The following is a 26128-nucleotide window of genomic DNA, read 5'->3' on the forward strand; positions in this document are numbered from 1 at the left end:
TTGTTGATGCCGGTTTTACTCCCTTAGTTGTTTGGGTAACACAGTCCACAATGCTGTGTGTAATTGCAAATCCTTATTTAATACTTTTTCTTTTCTTCTGACCTCATTAAAAAAAACAAATATGTAGAAAAGTAGCGGTAATGATCCCCTTTGCCATAAACTGGGCTTTCACATTCAATGAAGGTGAAGAAGCACATGAATTACCACAAAGCACTGATATTACACCAAATAAGAAAATATCTTTTTATATGCAGTGTTGGCCGAGGTATTTTGCCCTGTAATCTATCCCATTTCACTCAATAAAAAGTAATTACAACACTTTAACTGCAAAAGTTACATTACTTTTGTTACTTAGTTATATTAAAGGTGCCTTTAAATTACTTCAAAGCCTCAAAAACCTCAAGTCACATATTCTGTATGTATTTAACGTGGAGAAAAAGAAAATGTTGGTTTAATAAGCAGGTGGCCTACAGTTTGTAGGTATTTTTATTAACAGCTATAGTCCTGAACTGTTCATGAAACAAGACTTCTGCAGACTTCATGTTTACAAGTATGAGCAATTATAATAAAATTAGAAAGAGTAATAAAGTGTTAAGTGTCAATGTTCTGTATGTTTTTGAGCTGTTAAAGAGGACCCAGGCTCTCCAGGAAACAGCGTTAGGGTTAAACCTTCCAGAATCAGTTGAACTTTTCTCTCCTCTTTCCTCCTTTTTTCTTTGGCAGCCACTTTCTCCACCTTTCCTTTGTCGTCACTCCTTTGGCCTGCACTCGCAACTCATATCTCAATTTGCTTTTCTGAGCCCACATGTGAGTTTACATAGGCTTCTGTGTACGTATGAGTAATTACAGGGCAGGGGAGAGAGGAAAAAACTCCCCTTGTGAACTTTTCTCCTCCTCTTTGCTCCAGCCACTCGCTGTGCCTGCACAACCCGAGAGCCTCCCAAACAGAGAGGAACCCCAGCAACTCCTGCATCTCCATCTCTGTCCCTCATAACTCCCTCCGTCTCTCCCTCACTTCCTCACCCCTCCTGATTCACCTCACACAATAGACTTCCCCTCCAAGCACCAGCCTGAAGGGAAGAGGTGGTGGGGGTGGAGGGAAAGATACGGTTTCCCCTACAACAATGGAAATTCAATCAGGAAATGGAGAGGAGGTGGCGAGCGCAGTGTCGGCGACCTCGGGCTTCGTTTCCCGTAGTCCCTCTGGGGTGCAGGTACAGGCATCAGACGATCCAGTGGGCAGAGAGGACCTGCAGCCTGCTAAGAGGATTGAGAGGTTTGACATCCCACTTGATAGCCTGAAGAGGATGTTTGAGAAACCTGCTGTGGCAGACACAGTAAGTTCTACCACTGTGCATTTTTATTTGTATTTTTTGGTGTGAACTGTACTTTTTTTGATGCGCTCAAATGCAGTCCACTTTTCTCCAGGTAAACTGAGTGTTGCGTAACTGTCCTGCCTTGCACTTTGTGCTGAATGTGTCAGATAGATGGATGGGTTTGATGCAACCTGCTTTTCGACAAATTGAAAAGCTTCAGCAACCTTCAAAGAAACTTGAAAACGTAAAGTGGTGGTGACAAAGCTGTGAGGTCATGCTTCAGGCAAAACCGATCTAGTTTCTTGTGGTGAAACTGTACACTTCGTAGATTTCACTGTTGCAGGCTGTAGTTTTCTTCTTTATGTAACAACGGTTGAGGGCAATATTGGTTGACCCTACTGGTGACTTATTTTTGGACATAATGGTGAGGAATGAAGACAAAACAGGATGTTGCTTATCTCTCTGTTCGCTCCGATATGATTCACACGCCGGTAATTTGGGGTTTTCCATCATTTTGTTGACTCTGGCAGGGAGATGTGTACTGTAAGCGTTTCTCACCAGAGAGGAGGGTGGCCCTCTCTCTCTCTCCTGCTTTGTTTTCCATCTCAGCTGGCTTCTCTGAGAGGAAAATCTAAGTCTGTTGGAATTGAAGCGGGCCATTATAAGAAAAACTCCCATTTACCAAATGTCTGATGATGAGACAAAAAGGCCCAGATGACCTACTTTTTGCTCCTCATGTGGTTGTGACATCAAATCTCACCCCTCAAAATGTTCCACAGTGACCTCAATGATGCTGCATGGAAACCTCTCTCCTCATAGGATTCAAACTCTTAAAACAAAATCCACAAGAGCCAATGTATTCTGGGGAATGTAGTTCTCAGTGTGCCAGTGCCGACTGGTGGCAAAGATACACACCGGCTGCATCTGTGCAGTGCCCCTGGGACACTGATATTCGACACCCTGTTATTTAAGACCTATTTCGGGGAGCTTTATGGTTAAGCAGGGTTTTAAAAATAAGCCTGTAATTGGTATGTCGGCTGCTGGAAGCAGCGCGGAGCTTCGCCATCAGGCCGTAGACAGAGTAGAGGGAGATGTGGATCTATTAGAATCAAATCACATCTGGCTCCTGAGATGAAAACATTCTACAGATTACTGTGGTTAATGAGCCTCATCACTAAAGCCAAAAGTCAATGACGGCATCTTTTGAGGTTTTCTTTTGCTTTTCATTTCAGCTGTTAAGGCTTAGATGTCCTTATTTTTGACATCAGATGTGTGTTTGGGTTACTGTGGTATGAGCTATAACAGTCTGAAGAGATAAGAACTACGCTTTGGTCTTATTATGGTTGTTTTACATTCCGTTGACCATTCTCCTATCTTTGGCTTATCATTAGGAGAACTTTCTCAGCCTTTTGATAAACAGAGTCAGTGAGCCATTTGTGTGCTTCAGTCTCTCTTTGTTTGTGGTGTTTGACTTGTTCAAGCTGCTGTAGTACATATTTTTATATTAATAATGAATCAAATGACTATGTGTAACAGGAAAGAGGTTATTTGTAGCGATAAACTTACAGATAATTATCCTAAGACTCAGCTCCTTGGAGCGTTTTAGCCTCATTCAGCTTTGTTTTGGTTTCTTGGGCACCTTTTATTATTTTGGTTCGGTCTCACTGCTCTCATCAGTGTCATTTGCGGCCACAGCAGGCAGCTGTTTTCAGTGTTCAGCTTTAAAACCCCCACTGTACGCTACCTGCCCAGCAGAATCAGTTAGTGACTAGCTGGTGAACATAGTGGAGCATTTCACTCAGGAGAACAAAAACTGACCTACAAGAGAGGAAATATTGGACTTACATTCCTGATGGCAGGCTGGCAAAAATACAGTTTTCTGTTCTGACAGCGCTAGAAGCTGGTAAAGATCGAGGTCTGGGGCAAAATGACTGCTTATTTAAAAGGTTGGGGAACAAGCATTGACTGTTGGTAGGACATAGGAAATGTGTTTCCCATGTGTACAATGTTTTCTTCCCTCTGCACACCATTATTATATTATCACATTATTTCCTGCTTTACTTCAGAGGGACATTAAACATGTCATTACCAAAGATTGTATATAAGGATGGAGGATGCATTTCCACTTCCTACCCAAAAAATAGTCCAAAATATCCTGGATAAATGATTCCCCATTTTTATAGCATCAAATAATAGATTTAAACTGAATTTATCAGGAAAATGTAACACTCAAAGATTAATCAACTTGATAAGAACTACCGAACATGACAGAAACCATCTTTGGGAAAGATTTATTTGACCCATGTCCCATCAGCTAACATGGAGGGGGCGAGGTTTATACTGCAGGCAGCCACCAGGGGGCAATCAAGATGTTTTGGCTTCACATTTGAGGAGCTGTCATGTCATCTATCTTTATATACAGTCTATGATAATTACTAGGCATTCGCTAAAACAATTGATGCTGTCATTTCTCAATATGTATTATGCTGCTGTTTGTTTCCATTTAATCTCTCTCGTGTCTCAAACTCTTCCTTATATTTAGCACACATCCAGTGGCAGTCAACTTCACATAAACTGTAAATATCAGGACTACTTTAGAGAGCTAGTCTCCTCATTCAAGCATAAACTTTGCTAACATCATCCTTGTGGGGACCTGATTCTTTGTGAAACAATTCACTTTGACCTTTTCCTGTTGACATATAACAGCTTTTGGACTTTACAATCATTTCAACCAGATTCAAGTCTTGCATTTATTTTCTTCTATTTCCAAATTGAACCCTTACTTTTTCACCCAGGGGAGAGAAAAAGATCATTTATTTGTATTCTTTTTTAAACAAGCCGTACAGCTGGTCATAGTGTATGTTGCAAGCTGGCATTGCAACACATGTTGTATGTTGGCATTGTATCATGAGTGCTTATAGTCTCCTATCTCCTATCTTCCTATTTTTTTATTTTTTTTAAAGAATAAAAGGCTGTAGTCGGTGTTAATGGAGCGTATGGGCAGTGTTCCCAGATTCCCAGAGAGAGGAGAGGACTAGAGCTCTGCAGCCGGCTGGTTATAAAACATGACCTTGTCTCCAACTCATCTGTAATGCCGAGCTTAATATTTGATGATGCACTGTATTTTTCTTTCTGTGCCCTGTTTCATTTATTTAAATGGTGCGATGTCATTGGACGGACAGCCATAACAATGACTGATGGATTCCCAGGTGGTCGCTCAGCTGCGGCCAAAATCCTCAGCGGGGAGAGGACAGTCCACGCTGCCAACAACTGCAGATGTGAGGTGATGCAACGGTTTATCTTGAGTACAAAGAGCGTGTTTTTCCGCTTGTGTGGCAGGCTGATCCTCGAGGGACACTGGCTTGTGTTTACAACATCTGTCTGACCTTCTGGTCACGACTGTGCGCACAGGGTGGAATACACACACACACACACACACACACACACAGATGTACACGCATGAGACAGACGAGGTGAGGTGATACAAATCTCAGAAGCACCAATACACACACAGTTCAGTAATTGACTAATGAACACTTTCACTTTCCATTATTCTGTACCAGCTCATTAAAATGTTTGTGCATTAATTAATAGTTGCACAACTTGAATGTTTCTAATACTCATGACCTGACTTGGCATTTATTCTTGCTGTGATGGCTGCTGTTGGCCAGTGGGTGACAGTGTAGCATCTATGAGACTGAGAGAGTCAGGATATATTAAAAACAAGTCACTGTGTAAACCAAAGTCTATGAATGATACGCACCTTAATCAGGAGTTTAACACTGAGACAATTACTAATCACCTGGTGTTAATTGGAGTTAATTCTTAACACCCGAAGGTGTCTTAAAATGGCTTTTCGCTAGTGTCTGAGGCAGTCAGATTATCAGGATTTGCATAATTGGAGAAATGATCTAATTCTGACGTGTTGGGTAAATTTAACACCATATAAAAGAATTTTGAGGGATTTCAATCTATTGGGATAAAGCTAGTCACACCTGGGTAACAGGATAACATGGTTTAGTCGGGAGACGGGAACTTTTTTTAGGTGGTGACCTATGAATGAGCTGTCTACTTAAATTCAGTCAGTGGCACTAGAGGTCTGGAATGTTGCCTTGGTTTATTTTCATAACTTGTATCGTCACTGTCACTAACACGCGCTCATGTTTTTTTTATGGGCCTGGCTGAATGGACTGAAAAGATATTTGTCATTTTCTTCTTGTAGATGTATTTTTCTGTGTAGATCTTCAATAATAAGCTCTCAACACATGGAATGTTTTCAAAAACGCAGCAGAAAGACATTAAATGGAGCAATGCATTAGGCTTTTTAATATAGTTCATTTCTATAGCTTTTTAAAGTCACCTTTCTCCTGCTTTTAAGCAAAGAGTGAATTTTGTCACTCAGCCATGCTGAAAAATCACACTTTAAAGTGTCAAATGACATGCTGAAAGATGAGAAGGAGACAGCCTTTTGGCTAATGGTGAGCCATTTTCCCCAAATAAAAAAAAAAATCAATCAATACGCGCCACCATTCCTAAATGTACTTAATTAAATGTTAAATAAACTAAAAGCCACAATGTGTCTGCAAGAAATTGATCCAGACTTGATGAGGACACCGGCGTCCTCATCAAGTCCATTGAGCTCGTAAAAATTCCATTAACTTTTACCAGGCATCTCTTTCGTCTCAGTTTCGCAGATTCAAATCTTTTAATGGAGCTGGCAGCGGAGCCGTGTGTGTGTGACGCATTGCTAGTCTGTTGTGTGATGATGACTTGTTGCTCGCCGCCTTGGCTCTGAGAATAGTTGCACTGTTGCGTGGTCTGCCAAACACAGCTTTGAAACTCCCCTCTTCATCTGACTCATTCAAATAGCTCAGACTCATTTGCCTACCTGCCGTTTGTTCTGTGTGAGGATTTGGCAAATTGAAACGTACATAAAAGCATCCTTTATTGCTGTCGGTACTTGCTAAGACAGCCCTTTCTTTCCCAGAGGTATTGTGATAGCATGTGCGTTTTTACTCCAACGTATGATAATCCATTCTCATAGCTGGGTAATGAATGCATATCTCCAGGCCTTTTTCCATACAGATTGTTGTGTGACTCAGATTGTCTTTTCGCTAACGCAGTTTGACACCCACAGCTCCATAAGAGCATATGTGTTAAACAATTAGCCAAAGACCCCCAGGCGAAGTTTTTCAATCATTTATTATGGCGCTATGTCATTGCAAAGGGCTGCGCCACGCCATCTTTCATCTCTGCCATTCATCGTTGCCATGGCAAAAAAGAGGAAGCACTCTTCAGAAAAGGTTTCCAATGCAAATCATTTTGGCTGTGTATGATAAGTGAAAGCTCAATCATTAAACCTCATGACTGGAACAGAGAAAACAGCACAGAAACACAAGGATCACTGAGTTACAGTTTAACAACAGCCACATGCTAGTGGCTCTTTGAGGCTATCATGCGGGTGTTTAGAAGGTATAAACCATTTTAGTTTTGCCAGCAATTGCTAACTAGATCTATACACAAAGTTGTTCTACAGATATATTGAAGAAAAGATTTAGTTTAGTTACTTTTAAGTTCTCCCTGTTAAACCAGCCCTTGTCTCTAATATCAGTGATTTTAGAAAGTGCCTCACTTAGAAGCTATGTACCTTTTGTCGACCTTCATCTAACGACAAAGCTAATAAGCTGATGTTTAGCAGGTATAATGTTTACCGTGGTGACCGACTTATTTTACAGGTACGTTTCCCAATGATTTTCGAGGAAGTTTCTTATATTTTTTTTATAAACAGACACAATTCATTTTTAATTTATTATTGGAAACTTTAGAAGAAAAGTCAGGGGATTACCGACGTCCGCAGGATTCATCCTCTCGGAAGGTGACACATCCATCAAATAGTTGTTGAGACATTTCAGTCTGGTACAAAGTCATCGACTGTCCGGGTCACACATGATTTAGTGTAAGAGCTGGTATGCTAAGGTGATGCGAAGTTCGTCCACAAGCATGAGCTTGTATTACACATTTGCACAATTATAGATTTAAATCCCCGGAATATCAACTAGGCATGCAGTATGTCAGCCGATGTCAGTTCCATGTTTCAGTGTATATTTGGAGGGGCTGAAAATAGAGCCGTATCCCAAGCCACTTTAGAGTCGTCATGTATAAATAGTAGTGCCTGGTGATGTTGGCATTGCTCACTGAACATTAAGAGAGCAAGGAGCCTGATGAAAGAGACTGAAATATGATTTACATTCAGTCAGCATAGGGCCATATTGTGAAAGAGAGGACTGAGAGAATGGAAGGGAGGGGCAGGCAGAGAGAAGATGAGGATTGATAGGGAGCGATAGAGATTCAGAGTGAATCAGCAGGGGCGTTAAGAGGGAGAAAATCAAAATGAAGAGCCAGTTCATATTTTAGCAGGTAAAGCAGGTCAGAGTCTGATTAACAAATTATATTCATGTTTCAGTATGATAAGCTTCATCAGGCCCCACTTCAAGGCTGCGCAATCTCGGACACAGACAGCTTTTTTTTTCCTCTTTTCCCACAACTTTCTTTCCCTGGAGACAAGCACATGTCTGTCAGATTTTAAGTCCTGGTTAAGAGCACTGATAATCAGGGAAGAAAGGCCCTGAATACAGAATGAGGAGCTCTGCCACAGGCTGCCAGATACAGAAACTAAATGAATTTGACCACGTGGACCTATACCAGGGGAAGGCACTGTGTGACTAAAGAAAATTAAGAAATGAAAATTTTTCAACATTTTCAGTTGTCATTGTTGTAGGTGTATAGTAATTCTTACATTCTCCAATGGTTAATCTAGCTAAATGAAAAAAAAATTACGTTAACTAAAATATGCGTCATATGTTACGTCCTGAACCTCAATAGTGGTGGCTATTAGTCTTCTTGAGTCTCTAGCTAGCCAAATTCCAAATCCAAAAAAAGGCTCTGAGGAAAACAGAGAATTTAAAAATGTGTGCTTGTTTGCTTTCACCACCAACGCTGTTGGCTTATCGGTAGGCTTTGCCTGACTGACTCGGGCTCAGTTATGTGTTGTGGCTCCAGGCAGATTTAGTTTTCTTCTTCTTTTTTTTGGCCTAAATGGCTCTTGACTGTAAATGTTGCAGAATTGGGATCCAGTGTGTTCATATATTTAGTGACCTTATATTATTTTTGTTTATTTTACACTATTTTCATAAGAACGTCCATACATATACAGGTGTATATGATTTAACAACATATACAGGTGTATATGATTTAACAACAGCCTGTTGTATATGTAACCACACATGTATATTATAGAAGTTGACTTGTAGTATGTTATGAAAAACACAGTATGTTAATGTTAATTACCCTCTACATCGTCATGTGTATACGCCTCTGATGTATGTATGGAGCTCACCTCCAGCCTGCATCAATGGCCTGCTAATGGCCCTGATAGTTTTCAGCAGTGAGTACACACAGGGAGTTTCTGTAGCCAAGATTTGAAACTCAAAATCACTGGACGTCTGTCAAGCTTTAATTTATCTGCTGCTCACTAAATCTGGGTCAGATTTGTCATTTGCAAATGGACCCAGTTGGGCAAAGTAAATTACTCTCTCTTTTAACAGCTTCCATCCTGCAGTGTCCCTGGGCAAGGCACTTAACCCTGTGCAAATGCTGTGTCAAACGTTCAAATCCTGGTTCAAAAACTGTGGGGAGTTAAGCACCAAATGAATGTCACAGAAATTTCTCTTTTTTGTATGTTTGGTGAGGGCCCCGAACAGATCAGATGAAGGATCCTTTTACCTTCAAGTCCTTGTCACACCAGATAGCTGCACAGCAAAATGAAGCGGCATATTTTTGCACAATAAAGAAATCTGGATGGTGACACACTGCTAATGAGCTAGGTTCCACCATTTTGGACGACTCGCCATTCCCTCAAGTCGGCATGCTATTGATCAAGTTTACCCAAGTTGAACTAGACGTGAAAAATATGATTTACTTCACTCACACAAGAAAATGGACTAATTGCAGCAATTCTGTTGGAATAAATTGATTTTACTGCAAAATGACGGTCTTATTAGTGCTGGTAGAGCAGGCAGACCTTAAAAATTACTGGAGCATAGCGTTAGTTCAAGCAGAGTGCTGAAGTTGCGCTTGCATCAGCTGTCGACTCATATCCATGCAGGTGAACAGGGCAGCCATTTTGACCTGACACTCTCACTCCGTATGTGCTACATTTTTCATATTGATTTCACTGAGGTTTTTTGTTTGGTAAGAGGGATTAGCTCTCCCAGCAGAATCCCTGTTGCTGCTTTGAAACTTTGAGAGCACCCTCAAAGAGCAGATCCTTTTCTGCTAAATCTAAGTGTACAGCTTTGCTATAAAAGGTCAACTCCTTGATGTACTGTAAGTGTCTCTGACTGAAATTCTCCTCATTGAAAATTGGAAATAAATATCCATGTTGCTACAGGACTGCCCCTGGCTTTAGCAAAGCTGCCACATGAGGAGTGCGAGTAAGCCCAAAAATAGCAGCAGGTTTAGTCATAACCTCCAACTGCTCAAGTGAAGCTGCTCAGTAGCCAGCAGTAAACCGCTGTGGTTGGAAGTTTGACGCTGTGAGGTTCGCTCTTAGATGCCAGTTTTGGGAAATGTTAGTCACATGCAACCAATAGAAGTGTTTGAAATCCTACGCAATCGCCACGATTAAGTGTTCAACTGCACTTTGACCTGCAAATTTGTGCTGCTGAAAGAATTCAAAAAGGAGTAAGCTACCATATTATATTAGCAGTGTTGCACTATCCACTTTTATTCATTTTCCTGTCTGAGGAATGGTTTGCAGGTAGTTATGAAGCAGGAGTCGATGGTACAAAGAGGTACTTTGAATAAACATCACATTAGCGACCAAGCTAAGCTTACAAGCTAACAAATTCACTCATTAGCTTGAGGTGTAAACAGAATAGTCAAAAGAAAATAGAGACAATCTGTGAGAGATACCGTGATACTGTGACTAGCCTAGACTAACTAGCTATTGATTTAGCAGAAAGCTAGTCAGCTACAGCAGTTTACCAACTAGCCCTGCAAGTCCAGTCACTACACCACCAGACTTCTACAACCAAATATTTTGATGCTTGGATTAATCTTGCTGTACCATTTCCCGATGTGATACAGCACCTGCCACAATCTAAATTGTCCGGAGAAAAAAAAAATCATTAAAAATATATCTGATCCATGTTTTTACCTTGCTCTATTTAAACAAAGGTTTAAAAGGATTAAAAATAAAGAGCAGCACTGCACTGCTCGTCAAGCACACACGGGAGGAGGATTTTGACAGGGCAGAACCACAAATACAGCTGAGGGAAAACTCTGACTAAATGTTGCATCATATACCCCTAAAAACACCAGTCTTTTTCACCAGCACGGGATGAGATGAAAATACATCACCCAAGTTTTTATGTTTTCTAAAAACTGCCAGAGAGGAAAATGAAGCACAAGCTGTGACCAGAGCAGTAGTATATGTGCCCTTTCCTCATATATCACCACAGGTTTTTGGACCGGGGAGCCTCAGTATGAACATATTCCATTTGTTGCAGCTCTTTCACTATAAATGGGAATCACAAATCCCTATGTGTTCAATACGTGTCTGTCTGTCTTTTCTTCTTTTTGGTTTGTTCGTCTCCACTGCCTGTCTCTGGAGCTCTCTCTGTTTTGCTGCTGCTGCTGCCTCCTGGCTGTTTCCCTGTGACTCTGTTTGGCCTTTAGTTAATCCTTTCTGTCCCAATTGGCCTTGGTAGAAAACTCAAATCGCTATAACAAACTAGACTCCACCTCACAGTCGCCTTCTCTACCCCTCAATCACTCTCTTTCTGTTGTTCATCAAGTTTGTTTTTCCTGTCTGACTTTTTATATACCCTATACAATGCCATTGGACAATTTTACTTTTTCACTTATTTCTTGGCCTGTGGCTCGTCTCTCTTCTCCCTCTCTGTTTCTGGACTGTGTCTCTTTTGTGCCCATGTTTGCCTATGACTGCTTGAAATATTGATGCGCCTCTGTGTAGTCATAATGAGGACAGTCAATAGAGGATTGAAATCCCCCCAAAAATAAAAAAATAAATTGCTTTCATACTTTCACTGGATTGCAATAGGGAACGCTTATGGCACCCGGCACAAACAAAAACAGTAGCGAAAAGAAAGCAGCTGCCAAAGAGTAGACAGAGGGAGAGAAAGCAAGAGAGGGAGAGGGAGGCAGGGAGGGAAGGAGTAGAAGGGAGGATGGCATGAAAGCTGCAATGACCTTCAAATGAACAATGCACAAAGTTGCATAACACCAACAAGGAGGAGGTTATAGACGAAGTCCAGAATGGACAAGGACATCAGGCATTTTATGAGTTAACAGTTTGAGTCCAGCCTAGAGGCGATATGATGTGCAGCTCTGGTTGGGTCTCTGTTCTTCTTGCGGTTGGTTTGGAAAAGAAACAACCAGCGGCAGTGCTGATACAGCAGATTGTGAGCTGTAGTTTCCCCGGTAAACACACTGACCCCTGTGGCTGTCGCAGTCCTTCCTACCCGGCCTGCTGCTGCTCAGGGTCCCTCCTCCGGAGCCACTCTTTGCTGCTGGTGTCTCTCTGGGCCACGCAGACATTGAGCAGACAGGTCGGGTGCCTGCAGGCAGGCCTGCCACCGAGTTGCCCCTCCACATGCACTGAGCTTTGAAAAACTGCAGCCAGCACTACTTTCATGAGTGCCAATTTAGCGGTGTCCAGGGTTGCCACCAGTAGGTACTGGTCCAGATCTAGAACTGGGTCTAGGTCCAGTCCTTCAACCTTGATTTGGTTTTGAAGCGGAAAAACAGAACAAACAATCCGTGGATTCATGACAAACTCGTTTTTTTCATTACTGCCTCAGTGTACTGTACTGAAGGGTATGATCAGTGAGTCGACTTTCTGTTTTCCCGAACATTAATGAAGTCACAGAGCCATGGTTAGTCTGTGCATAATGACATGCAAAACTGGAATTACAGCTTTGTGTTCAGATACGCATCTTTAAAGCCCTTTCTGTTTGTCCAGCATAAACCAGACTACAAGGACGTTTCAGAATAAACACAACATGTGTGCTGCTGCAGAGTTTATGATGTATTTTTAACCATGCTACAAAAGCAGCCTGTCTGTTGGTTGGCCAGACAACAACTTTAGTGGCTACAACAGAAAGAACGTCCACTTTTTCTTTCTTTTTTTTTAGGACTCTAAATTGCCCATAGGTGTGAATGTGAAAGGTTGTTTGTCTCTATATGTGTCAGCCCTGTGATGAACTGACGACCTGTCCGGGGTGTGCCAATGTCAGCTGGGATCGACCCTGCTAAGGATAAGCGGTTATGGATAATGGATGGATGCAGCCATTGTTAGGTGGTTTTCTTGTGTCTGAATCTGTTACCAGTCATTGAGCTAATATCTTGTAATAGATGGATCACTATTGAGGACATTGTTTCAGCATAATGCTCTTGTTTTTCCCACCAGAGGGGAATATTCAGTGGAGAATGTTAACTCTGATGAAGACACAGTGACAAAACCGTGAGTCTGTATTCACTGTTAAAGGCTGCAAATCAATCAGCCTTCCAGTCTTCTTCTTTTTTACACCCTCTTGAAGTTTATACGGTATTATTCTTAGTTTGTCTGCATGGTATAGTTGGAAGCTTTGGTTTCCTTTGCTGCCACTCACAACTTCCACAATGATCCATCATGGTACACATGGAGCTAAAAATAGAAACGATTTAATTAAATTAAAATGATTTCATTATGCTCAAATTGAATGTTTTCATTTTCCTCTGCTCATTATGAACCACCTGACACCAAGCAGAAGAAATTAAGTCACAGAGGAAATGATCCCTTTTCATGTCCGTATTTTGATGGGAAATAATGTAGCTGCTGATTTGTAGCTTCACTTGCAACATTTAGATTAAAACAATTACAATTCAATAAAAAAAAAAAGTAAATGTTTAATAACTTATTATAAACATCTCAAAATGATTTGGGTAAATGTGAACTAAATTTAAAGTGAATGGGCTGTACTTGGTAGACGACGCCTGTTAGATCTTTTGTACAAATCAGTCTCTTCTCTCACAATAGACGTCTCTTTCAATATGACAGTTACCTCATATAATTAACAAAACCTTTCACTCAGACACTCTTGCATTAATTCACTCATCTATTTATTCATACAGCCTGAATGATTTAGCCCCTGAGGTTGAGCAATTGCAGTGTCTTTTTGCCAGCTGCAACCACCACAGCTGAATGTTGAAGTGCCTCGGGATGCGGTTCCTCTAAAAGCTGCTGTCAGACCGTTTGAATCGATGCGGCAGAGGATGATATATCCTAACTTTTAGCCCCTAGTATGGGTTAATTTTCCATGCTTCATTTCCCATAATGCAACCAATAGCATGAGCGTGAATTCTTAGAAAAAGAAGTCAGACAACAGCAACAGCATCACTGGATTGAGGACCTTGTGATGGGATGAAAGCTCTGAAAAAAAGGCTACTAATGAGAAAGATTTTGACCACCTGTGGGTTTTTCTTAGACCCTCAGGGCTTGGTAAATGCCTGTCTCAATCCGTCCTGCTCCTGTTTGTAACAAAGGCTTTATGTTTTTTCCACTAAACTTTATAGAAAAAGATGTTGCAGGTAAGCAACCCCTCACATATTTATATATATTTATATATATATATAAATATGTCAGGAAACCAGCTCAGGAAAAATGTGTCTTCTCACTTGTAAATTTTGAATTATACAATTTTGAAAATAACATACAAATTATGGAAACTAGTAAACAGCAAGAATACATTCACATACATATTCAGTGAATCCAAGAACTACATTTTGCCAAAATAACTCCAATGATATCATCAGGGAACAAAATTCATCCAAATCAGTAAATTCATGTCATTCAGGTCTTTTTTCTTTTTGCACAGACTGTCTTGTTTTCCTCTCTGCTTTGGCAGCTGAATCAGCCTGTCGACTTTGAACTCTTTTAGGCCTTCTCCACTGCAGTAACTTGTAACTTGAGGTGGAGAAAATCTAACAGCGGGATGTGCTTTTTGAAGGTATGGAGCCGTGAGAAAGGGAGACCTCGGGCTGCCCATGCGTCCTCCGGGGCAGACGACCTGTCAAAAGAAATGTACCTGGCGCACGGAGACCTGCTTGGTGCCGTCCTTGGGTTCCCTCTTTGTGCTCCCTTCTGCCAACCTTCTACTGCTGGGTGGCGATCTTTTAAATGAATACTGACGTTCAAAAGTCATCGCATACAAAGACAATGAACCCAAAACCTAGACCTTAGAGTTAGAACAATAACATAATATTTATTCTAGTTATGTGAATATATTGTATATGTTTTACCTTGCTGGATATCTCTTCTTGGAAATCACTGTTTAATCACATATTAAATACTTTATACTAAATATATTTTGCAACTAACAATCATTTTCATTATTACTTAATCTGTCGATCTGTCTCAATTAGTTGTTTGGTCCATAAAATGTCTGACAAGTATGACACATGTTGATCAGTGTTTCCCAAAGCCCAAGGCGAAGTCCTCAAATGTCTTGTTTTGTCCACAACCCAAAGAAATTCAGTTTACTGTGAAGGAGTGCTAAAGAAACCAGAATATATTCACATTAAGAAAGGCTGAATTCAGAAAACGTTGAAATTTTTTCTTAAAAGATTACCTAAAAGAATGAATCAATTATCGAAATAGTTGCCCATTAACGGAATAGAACCGATAAATCAACTAATCATTGAAGCTCTAAAACATTTCACTCATGGTTTTACTGATTTTGTTTTGTGTTACCCAGCTATATTAATTCCAAGACAGCCAGATTAAATGGAACTTGCTTTGTGATACAGGCCAGTAACAAACACAAACAACACAATTTGTGATGCTCCTCCTGGCATAGTAACAGTTCAAAATGACGGCTAAGACCTTTGGCTCACTGCTTTGAATTGTTGGAGAAGGTCAGATGTGTTTAGAGAAATAAGTCCAGAGCAACTGGTTGCCTCGGTCAGCCCAGTGATTTGTTTACTGTTGTACAGTCTCATGAGTCATTTTTGAGAGCAGCCACTTGTGCGTTATGCCAGCAAACCCATAAGGCAGCTTTCACAGCCAGCAGCACTCCGTCCAAGAGCTGTCAGAGGGAGTGTGCATGTGGCTGTATGTGTAAATACAGTGTCCACATGGGCGGATTCACTTATGCACCATTTGCCGACAAAGGAATACTGTAATTTAAAATGAAGTACCCAAACAGTGAGTCATGTGCGAGTGACTTCTTTTCTTGGCAGGTCCCTTCAGTCATTCGTCATTCACCAGCCAGAACTACAGTGCCACTCCAGAGAAACTGTCATAGGCATTAAATTAACTGTTTCATTAGCAAAATGCCAAGAGGACATGTGGTGTGCTAATGGGTTCTGAGCAAAGAAATACAAATAAAAAAAGTGGATGGAGAGCATCTCCTCATGATGGCTGAAATGAATGCTTTTATAGATCTTCAGAGCATTGTCCAAGGTGCTCCCAGTTTCACTTTCGGCACGACCAAGCGCACCATTCCCCTGCAAGATAATATGGCCAACAAGCATACTGCAGACACACTTAAGCAGGCCAGGGAGCTGTCTCAACACAAAAAACGAAAGAGAAAGGAAGATAGGAAGATAGAAAGACAGAAGGACGGGGAAGACAGGGAAAGGAAAATTAAAAAAAGAGAGATGGAAGGGGATAGGAACAGAGCAATCCAAAAATAAGATTTCAAAAATGTTGAAATGAAGAAGTACAATCCGTGAAGGTAGGTTTCCTCTCTCCTCCAAATGTCACATCTGATATTGGACCAGAGGACCTTATTGATTTGAAATGCTACTGCAGCTTCACCATCTCCAGCTAAAGCACTCTGGGCCATTTCTGAGCTATTTGAGTCCAAAGCAGTCAGGTGCAGGAGAGACGGATAGCAGCTCCTAGTTTTGGAAATGTGGTATCTTGCATTCAAACTCACCATAACCACTTGCGTTTGCACCAAATTTTATTGATTATAATCCATTTTCCAAACTCCATGTCAGTTGCTATAACCTTGAGTGAATGACATGATTGGATGAACCATTACGAGCGATGTTCAGTTAGTTGCAGTCAACAACAGCCTATCCATAGTGTTGCACTCATTTATACATTCAAAAAGTAGCAGAAGTAGTTGTGTGTTAATGATACAAAAGAAAGCTTTGAAGGTTTAAATCCGGTCTACTTTCTCACATCCTCCTTAATTAAGGTTAAAACAATGTCATTCCATGTAAGAAACGGTTACATCCTTACAGCTGACATTATCTCACCCGTTCTCGCACTTTAGTTGAGAGAAAAAAAAAGTCTTTGGACTCAGTTCTTGACTAATTGACTTATTAAGACTGACATTTTTTAAACAGACGATGCCACATGAGGGGAGAGGGGGAGGACAGATAGAGAACATTTGAGTAGAGAGAGGCGGACAGCTCTCCGCAGAGACCCTCCGTGGACCACAGCATGTCATTAAAGTCCTACTAGTAGGAGCACCGCTTGTTAGAGGACGAAAATGTCAACAGCTGACATCAGACAATCAGCGTAAAATTGCAAAGTCGAGGCACGTGTGACAGCCAACTCAGAGTTTCCTGAATCGGTCTATGCTCTGGCGATGTCTCCCTTTAATAGGCACCAATGCGAAGGTGGAGGGTGTCGTGGTGTCACCTCCCCAGGCTAGCAGTGCGTGTATTACTATTTCCTGTTACCATGGTTTCGCCATCAAGGGTCCGACTGGCCTCTTTGTAGGCGTCTGTCACACATGAAATGGTCCCAGATGGCCCGCATTGATTTCATTAGCTGAGGATCTAGTGATTTTTTTTTTTTCTCTCACAGGGATTATCTCTCGCAACAGGCCGACAACATTTAGACAGATTTCCACAAGCACTGTCCCTTATTAACTCTGTCAGTCTGTTGGAGATGCAGAGACAACCCCCCACTGCCACTACCACTACCCCCCTCCCTCTTCTCTTTCTCTGTGGCAGCCTGTGCCAAAGAGAACATATGGCAGGGACTCGAAGCTAGATAGCACTTGGTGACGGTTGCACGAGACATTGAGCTGTGGCACTGCTGCTGTTCATCCCGTTATTGTATTCCATAAAATGGATAACTGCGGTCCTCACATCTGATTAGTGGGATCATATCACAAAATACCTGGCCAACTCCTTAAAATTGCATCTTTTTAGGGACAGCACCAATCACTGATGTGATGTTTTTATTATCAACTGACAACCAACTTAATAAGCCAGTGCTTTTCCTCATGTCTGTTATCATGTTCAATCTGAGACTTGTAACTCAATAAAATTAAAGTACTGCATTTCTCTATAAAACTCAATTGAAAATGAATACACTGTCCCGTTCTAATGTACTGCGGTTGATGGTGTTTTTTGTTAAAGTACTGTGTTCGCTGAAGCTCTCTCTGTGCCCTCGACCAGCTTTATAAAGAGGTTCATTGGTCATTGTCAGCAGAATGGCTACACATGTTCAATGTGTCCTTGTAGACTGGCTGTTTTTCTTTGGCTTTTGAAAATTGCTTTTGTATGGCCTCTTCTGAAAAAAACCCACATTATTTATGCCAATATCATGATTAACTTGTTTACTCTCAGATTTTACTGGCTTCAGTTCTACTTTCAGTCTTTCCTCTGAGACTGCAATTTGTATAGTCAATTAGAATCTCCTTATTGTGAGGTGATAATCTCAGGTTAGACACACACTTATTGACATATGGAATGGGTCGAGGCTACTTGTTGAGTTCTGTTTATAAAGAGTAAATATTTTGTGGCGTTCCCCAGGGGGCTTTCCTGGGTCCTGTCTTTTTCATTGAATATGCTGCTTTTAAGGTTGAGGTAATGCTCAAAACAAGTTCATATGACTCATTCAACCACATCTGAAGGTGAAAGTGTGTATACCTGTTCAATTGAAGTTGTTCTCAGTGAGTCTGTCCATTCATTCATTCACTGCATTGCCAAATTCTCACTTTTCTAAGTACTATTTCAGTGCACTGTTTATGTGTATAACAAGAACGTGTTTGACCGGACGAGCCGCCATTGTTTCCCGCTATAGACGAGTCGAAACTAAGTGCAGCGCAGCTCGGCGTACGTTGCCACGGCTTGCTGCAAAAAACGACATGGCGACAACCATAAGGCCAAACTCAAATTTCAAAATGGTACTCCACAAACCAATGGGTGACATCCCAATAGGTTCACATTTGGCACACAGCCAATTATTCAGTGAGAGTCAATACTGTTCCATCTGCTGTGATGCAACTGAAAACCATCTATTACGGTACAGAACAGAGAAAATCTTTCAAAATGTGTTCACACCTACACACCACATGTACTAAATTTAAGCATAATTTACTGCTGACCTTGACTTTAAGTGAAGTGTAAACAAACCCATCTGACAACCAGCGAGAGATAGATGTTTGAATCCCTTTAATGGCTCTCTGCAACCAGCTGTAATGAACTCCACAAACTCACTTGCACACACATTTTTCACACAAAACACCCTTACCACTTGTGCACTTAATCATCCCCTGAGCAAAGTAACACCCCTTTGTAGACAAAATACTCTGTTTAATATCAGCAGTCAAACACAGAGCACTAGGGAGCTGCGGTTAGCAGCCGGTTTAGACCGAGTGCTTTTGCTCCTCGCAGCTCACTGATTTGAGCTTCATTCGATGTGAGTGCTACTTCAGCAAGAGAGAGAGAATGACAGCGAAGGAAAGGGAGATATTATGTTTACAACCCTGTTTTTCCACAGTGTGTGTGTGTGTGTGTGTGTGTGTGTGTGTGTGTGTGTGTGTGTGTGTGTGTGTGTGTGTATGTAATATTGTAGGGAAGTATGCAAATTACCATGCATGTCTTTCTGGGATTTGCTAAATGGGATTTTTGAGGACAATGTTTTGTCCTTCGGTGCATTTCTGAAATTATGGTTGACACCTTCTACAGAGAGAAGCAAGAGAGACCAAGCTAGACAGGTTTGTGTGTGTGTGTGTGTGTGTGTGTGTGTGTGTGTGTGTGTGTGTGTGTGTGTGTGTGTGTGTGTATGCCACGTGGTAATGCCGTGTGCAGAGTCTGTTGTCACTCCGTGTTGACGCCCGGCAAGAAGCTGTCGCAAAAACGCTATTGGGAATACATTTGATTTGCAAATCAAAAAAACACACCCCCACATTTGATACACACGCCTACACACACACACACACACACACACACACACACACACACAGACACAGGTGTGTTTGTTCCCCGCGGGGATGATTTGCAACTGAATAGACGTGTTGCACCGGCTGACTTCTAAGTTTTGACAAAATGCTTGAAGGGGAAAAACAAGCCTGTATGCACCAAGGACCTGCCATTTACCAGCGTTGTACCGTTTATCAATAGAAGCCTGTGAAAACACCTTTAGTTACAGCTAGAGTGGCTCTATTAAAATTCAACTAAGTCTGTTTGCACTAACTTTCCAGTCAATGCCTGCTGTTCACATTGTGTTCAAGGTCGTCTCTCTTTACACTCACAGATATATGAGTGAGTGTGTGTGTGTGTGTGTGTGTGTGTGTGTACATGTGTGCAGACCAGACGACAGCAACAAAGTTTCACTGGAATCCAGGGCTTAAATGTCACCAGACACTTGACTGTATCATTTTTCATACTTCAGGTATGTGTGGTAGCATGTGTACGCTCTTGTTTTTTCTGTGTGTGTGAGAGGGGTGTGTGTTCGTGTGCATCCATGCCAGGGTGTGTACAGGCGATTTGGGCACAGCCAGCTGGTTTTAGTGACCCGTAGCATCACCTCTCCATCTCCCTGTTGAAAAAGCACAGGTGTTTTCTCTGATAGCTCTCTCTTTCTCTCTCTCACTCACCCAGGAAGTGACAACCGTCCACACCTCTCCGTCCAAAAGATTGACATCCAGTAGTCTCACACAGGCTGACCCATCAACAGATCAGACCATGGCCTCACCTACAGATGCCGCTCTTTGTGAGTATTTTTTCTGTTTTGCACTTGGGAATTGTACCTTTAAAGTTAAAACGCTTTGAGGCAACCTATGATGTGTTGTAACATATGACAGGAGGCCTAGCTCTTTTATTGTGTCATGGTTACACTACTCAAATACACAACTGAGGCTACGGGATGGTTAATGCAATGTGGTGTCCCATTTGTTCTATAAGATAAACATTTGGTGGAAAGCGGCTTGTGAAAACTAGATTGTTCACGGCCAGATAAGGCTGCCTCCCTGGCAGCTTTTTAATGGGAAGCTGGAAGCTTACTAGATACTGTGCTTCCATTACTGTGATAGCAAAGCCGTGGCGGCTACCTCCAGTTTGTTTTCCACTGACGCTGATAATGGTGTACACACAGATAGAGCTTACAGTGCAAGGTACAGTCTTTTTTTAACTCTGCGAGGATCAAAAATAAACAAAAGTGAGCAAGTTGTAAAGCACTGACCTCTCAGGTATCGCAGTATGTTGATTACAGAGTGAATGTTACTTCTGTGGGTAGTGGAAAGAATGAAAGATTCAGAAATTGGGATTAAACACACTATTCATGTAGAGCAAAACATTCCCCTTACATCTCCTAATTAAAACAAGAGCAAGAGTCTACGGGCGGCGGCAGTGATGCTGTACTAGCTTTCGTGCACAAACACACCAAGATGTGTCTCCAGAAATGTCACTTTTCTATGGTAGGACACACTTGGCGAAATGGAACAGAGCCTCAAGTAGTATAATACGTACACCTGTGTTTACCCTACTGTTTCATGTCAAAATGGCTGTTGTGAAAAAGGCCTAGTGTCCTCTTCGTCCTCCATATAACACATCTTCATATTGCATGCCAGTGCAAATGGAAAATTGACTAAAACGAACAAAGAGGTGGTGATTTTAAAGAGTGAGAATCTAAAGTGGTGACAAGTCTCAAACTGGCATCAAGGTGTTAAATGCCATAAACACACACATGCACACACACGTGAACTCAATCATGCATGCTCACACTCAACATATTCACACACGCAGACTGAGAGCCTCTCCATCTCTACCTGAGATCAGTCAGGCTTTCGTGTCACCCTGCGAGTCTCTAAATCTCCATGCCGTGTCTAAAATTGGCGCTTCTCGTCGATCCTCTGCGTTCCTGTTGTCCTGACTGAGCGACGGCTTTTGTCTTTGCTGACAAGCTGACACGCAAACACCGCATAATCTGCCAGGTCAAATGACTGACAGCGGTGGCAGGGGGCCTACAGGAGCTGTTCTCTGCAAAGCCGCAACGTTTAAATAAAGCAGCGGCGTCGGAGTAACTGCGCTTTAAACAGATGCAAAGCTCACCTCTAAATCTCCTTGCTGCTGCTTTTTCTAAAAAGGCATCCTTGTTTACTTATTTCCTCTCGTATTACACCAGAATCACCACCATGAAACTGTGACTGGCTTTGTGACACAAACAATAGTGGGACTTAAATAGGAATGCTTTTTATTATTTATTTAAAAGTTGTGTGTGTATATATTTATATTAATTCTTGGCTGATTAAACTTGTCAGACACACTCGGCCCAAGACAATTTTTCAAAGTGTGGAAATGCTGCCAGTTGGAACTGGATTTTCCAAAAGACTGTTTTTGTTTTAATTAATCTCCTCCCAGATTTGCATGCCAAATGATGATGGCTTTATAATATTATCCTCAGAAAAAACAAAGATCTTTATTTTATTTTATCAATATCAGATGTCTCTTCACTAATTATTATGGGACACAAATTATCCCTGAGGGCATGATTGATGTTTGGAAATTGAAAATTGAGATTTGACTATATTGTGTATTGATGTGAGATTGGTTCCTCCAGGTGAATCAATATATTTCCATACATACTAGTTACTAGTTTAGTGTGCATAGAAATGTGTAAGGTGGTTGTGCTCTGAAATCCTTGACATTTAAAAATAGAGTTTCTTAACCTTGCAGAGCAAATAAATTCTTATAATCTCAAGTGTTTTATCATGAATAATATCCTTGGTTTCACATTGACTGTTTATCCAAGCACATTTTAATGATATTTATTCTGTTTATTGTGTCTTTTATGCTATATTTAATCTTTAAAGTGAGAGATTTGAAAAGAGGAGCAAACATAGTCCTCCTGTCAAAGTAGAACATTTTAATATATGAGCAATAAAACACACCCTTACTCAATTTAAAACACTCAGGGGTTTGGCTGCTTCACTCTTAGTTGGTCTGGTATGAGCAGGAGCTTGTGATAGCTGATGTTAGTTAGCTTTAGTTAGCAGACTTTAGGTAGATGTTCCTGCTGTGTAACTGACATTACAAAGACTTTACGACTTGTGTGACTGCACAAGTCACAAATAAATATTTCAATGGTGATATCACAATAATAAAAAGAGAACACAACATAGCTCGCCAGGAGACATACTTGTTTTTATGCCTGTGGTCCCATTCATGGTCTAATTATGGTGTCTTTTTGTTTTAAAGCCTGTATTTTTCAGATAATATGCAGTAGAGAGCTAACAGGAAATAAGGGGAGAGAGATATTGGGCATGACATGCAACAAGGTCCCCAGCCGGACTCCAAACAGGAAACTTGCAATTATTCAGAAATCCTTTGTCACCAGGATGTACGGTTGTTGTCTTTAAAGCAAATGACTCGAGAAAATCTTGGGAAATTAAGGGAAATATGCCTTTATCTTACAATTTCTGCTTGTGGCTAAAGTGGCCGCTGTTCAGAAAAAGTTATACATAGTCTTACATTTTATTGGCTCTCTTGCTGAGAGTAAGATGAGGAGACTGATACCGCTCTCATGACTGTACGCCAAATATGAACCTAGAGCAGGCAGCCGATAAGCTTAGCTTAGTATAAAGACTGGAAGCATGAGGAAGTGCCTAGCGGGGCTCTGTCCAAAGTTAAAAAGCTCAATAATTAACAAATTTTGGCTCATTGTTTAATCAGTATAAAAATGTTTTGTCTAAACTCCTACTGTTCATCCAGCTATCTAAGGGGAAGTTCCTTTCTGTGAGGACCTGTGAAAGATCATTGTTCCTTTTTTTTTACCCCTTATCTTTCCTTGTTCTCCTTTAATGTTTAAAGGTTCAGTGTCAGTTATTGTTTAAAAAGTAGCCTTTGTGAATGTTTTGATGACTCTAGCCATACAAGGCCAAACCACCTTCTGCCAAAGGTTCATTAAAGGGCAAAGTCACATTTATTTTATATTATAAGCTTCAGTATATTATCAATATAAGCTAATATGCTTTGTTTTCACTTATCAGGAAGCAAGACACAAGTTGTTAGCCGATTTAAACTGTGTTTCCTAAAGACTTTAAGGGCTGACTAACTATAAATGGACATGAAGAAACTTCCTATCTTAGCAATATTAATGCTACAAACACCCATCATGCAACACTCTTAATGCAACATAACATAGGGACCGGCACTTACTCCATTTCAAGAGAATGTCTGCAGTTGCAAATAGTATATACATTTTTGTAAAAATATATATGAACATATATATTCGCTTTACTTTTATAAGAGAACATTAAGCTGGTTTGTTAGATCCAAAGACAAAGAGAAACATGTGTAACCTTGTCTACTCAGAGATAGCACCATTCTCCAACAATGATTCGCTAAAAATAAAATCACTTGATTGGGAACATCTTGACATTGTGTTCTCACAGACAGAAACACCCGGTGAAATACTCCTTGAGTCATTAACAATGATTAGCACATCCCTATCTAACCCACTTACAGTATATTAGACTTACTATTATACAACATGGAACAGTAAATCTCTTTATTGACAACTTCCTTTAACAAATTAAAAGCGCTTATCGCATGCAGCACTTTATATTCTGAATGTTATTTTAGTTTAAAACCCACTTGAATGTTGACTCACTCTGGATTTCAGATTGGGGATATTCTCGGGCCCCTTCATTAGGTATTCTACAGGAGTATGTTTATTTTCCACTTTAGGAACAGGAAATCCATGTGCAATTTCAGTGGGATTATCAGCAGAGAGCAGCTTCTCCACAAGGCTGATAACCAAGCTTTTCTCTAGTCGATGTGCTGCCAACGGCACCTCATGGGTGGGCTCCCAGTCAACATCTAGTGTTTTCTATATGAGTTTGCTAAACAGTCATGATCACAGCAAATAATATCGAGAGAATAGACATAAATGATTCCAGGGTTATATAAGCTAGATTCTCTCTATTGTCAAGAAGGAAGAAGAATAAGAATAATGAATGAAAGGGCCCCAGGCTGATGAGAGACAAACATAAGGTCACAGGTTTAAAAGAGGAACTTTGCCATTGCTTCAGGGCGATGTATGTTCAAGAAAGAAGGAAAAAGACAGACATACAGAAAGAAAGGATAATAATATGAGTTCCCGTTGTCCACTGATTACCTACTTGAGTGTGCCTTGATCGTTAAACGTTCCCAGCTCAATTCTCTTGGGCCTCTGCACAGCAGGCACTGCACTGACGTCTCCCACTTTACGTTGGTTGAAATGCCTCGCTGTCCATCTGAGGAGCTGTCTTTGAAAAAAGTTCAAAGGCATCTTGATGGCAGGCGTAAAGTGTACAAGAGGGGTTTTTAGATGGAGAAAAGGTTTCACTGAAAAAGGTACACTCAAGTCCTCTCGGAAGAATGTCTTAAATCATTCACTACGTTAAAAACTACAAAGTTGAGCAGCTTTTACAGGAAATATTTAACTGGAAAGGGGCATTAGAAGCATGTATCTCTGTCCTATAAAACAGCTGTTTTTGTAACACATTGCACATCAGTGTTTCTCTGGGGAAAATAGTGAGAGAAAACATTGATCTAGAAATAGTGTAAATATAACCATTCCCTGATAAGTGATGTTGAGCACATGAATCAATAATGCACATAGGCAGGCATGGCTATGTAGGGAAAAGGTATATTAGTATGACCTGGACATGTCAGTTTCATTCCCAGCCATCTATTTTAAACGACTAGTTGACATTTTGGAAAATATGTTTATTAATTTTCCTGTCGAGAGTTAGATGAGAAGAGCGACATCACTCTCGTGTCTGTATGCTAAACATGGAGCTAAAACCAGCAGCCCATTAGCTTAGCTTAGCCTAAAGACTGGTAGTAGGGATAAACAGCTAGCGAGGCTCATTCCAAAGTTCAAAAACATGCCTGTCAGCACCTCTGAAGTTTTTTTGTGAACAGCAGGACTTCCTGTACCGGTAGACAAGAAATAGTTCTAGCACATTACTTCCTGTAAAACTACAGCTTGTTGTTTTTACATGACTGATTGAATAAATAAGATAGCATTTGTTTTGTGAGCTTCAGGGTTTGGGTATATCTTTTGCACATTTGACAAAGACAGACTTGTGGCTTTCCAGTCTTTATGCTAAGCTAGGCTAATCCTGTCCTGGCTTTGTCTCTATATTTAGCATACAGACATGAAGGTAGTATCAATCTTCTCATCTAACTCTCAGAAAGAAAGCAAATAACTTATTTCCTAAAATGTATGATATATAACTATCTTTGAGGACAATCTGTGGATCGTTTGACTTTTTGTTTTGTTGTCATGTAATGAACAGAATAAGCCCTCTCACTTCCCCAGTGTTGGGCTGTAGTTGTGTTTGTGTAAGTTGTCTATGAAGCAGTGTGTATGAATGCTGTCTCCACTATGCGTGCCGAATCATGAAATGCCATGATATTTACCATGCTAACAAGCAGTGATTTCAAATGCCAAGCGTCTCACTGCTCTCTGCCGCTTAAATGAAGGATGTACTAAGTGTCTGTTTTTTAAC

General features: G+C 40.8%; 1 protein-coding gene across 2 annotated transcripts in view; it reads left to right on the forward strand.

Moving 5' to 3' along the window:
• Window positions 1–911: 911 nt before the first annotated feature.
• Window positions 912–26128, forward strand: part of xirp2a (xin actin binding repeat containing 2a) — a 49867-nt gene continuing 24650 nt past the window's right edge. The window contains exons 1-2 of one of the 2 annotated variants that reach the window (XM_051428117.1): window positions 912–1337; window positions 20232–20343. In XM_051428117.1, coding sequence (XP_051284077.1) covers window positions 1125–1337; window positions 20232–20343 — 325 coding nt within the window. In that variant the 5' untranslated portion in view covers window positions 912–1124. Of the gene's footprint in view, window positions 1338–19898; window positions 20023–20231; window positions 20344–26128 lie in introns of those variants that run through there. The other variant, XM_051428118.1, reaches the window with a different exon arrangement.

This window comes from Dicentrarchus labrax, unplaced genomic scaffold (genome assembly GCF_905237075.1).
Source record: "Dicentrarchus labrax unplaced genomic scaffold, dlabrax2021, whole genome shotgun sequence".
NCBI lineage: Eukaryota > Metazoa > Chordata > Actinopteri > Moronidae > Dicentrarchus > Dicentrarchus labrax.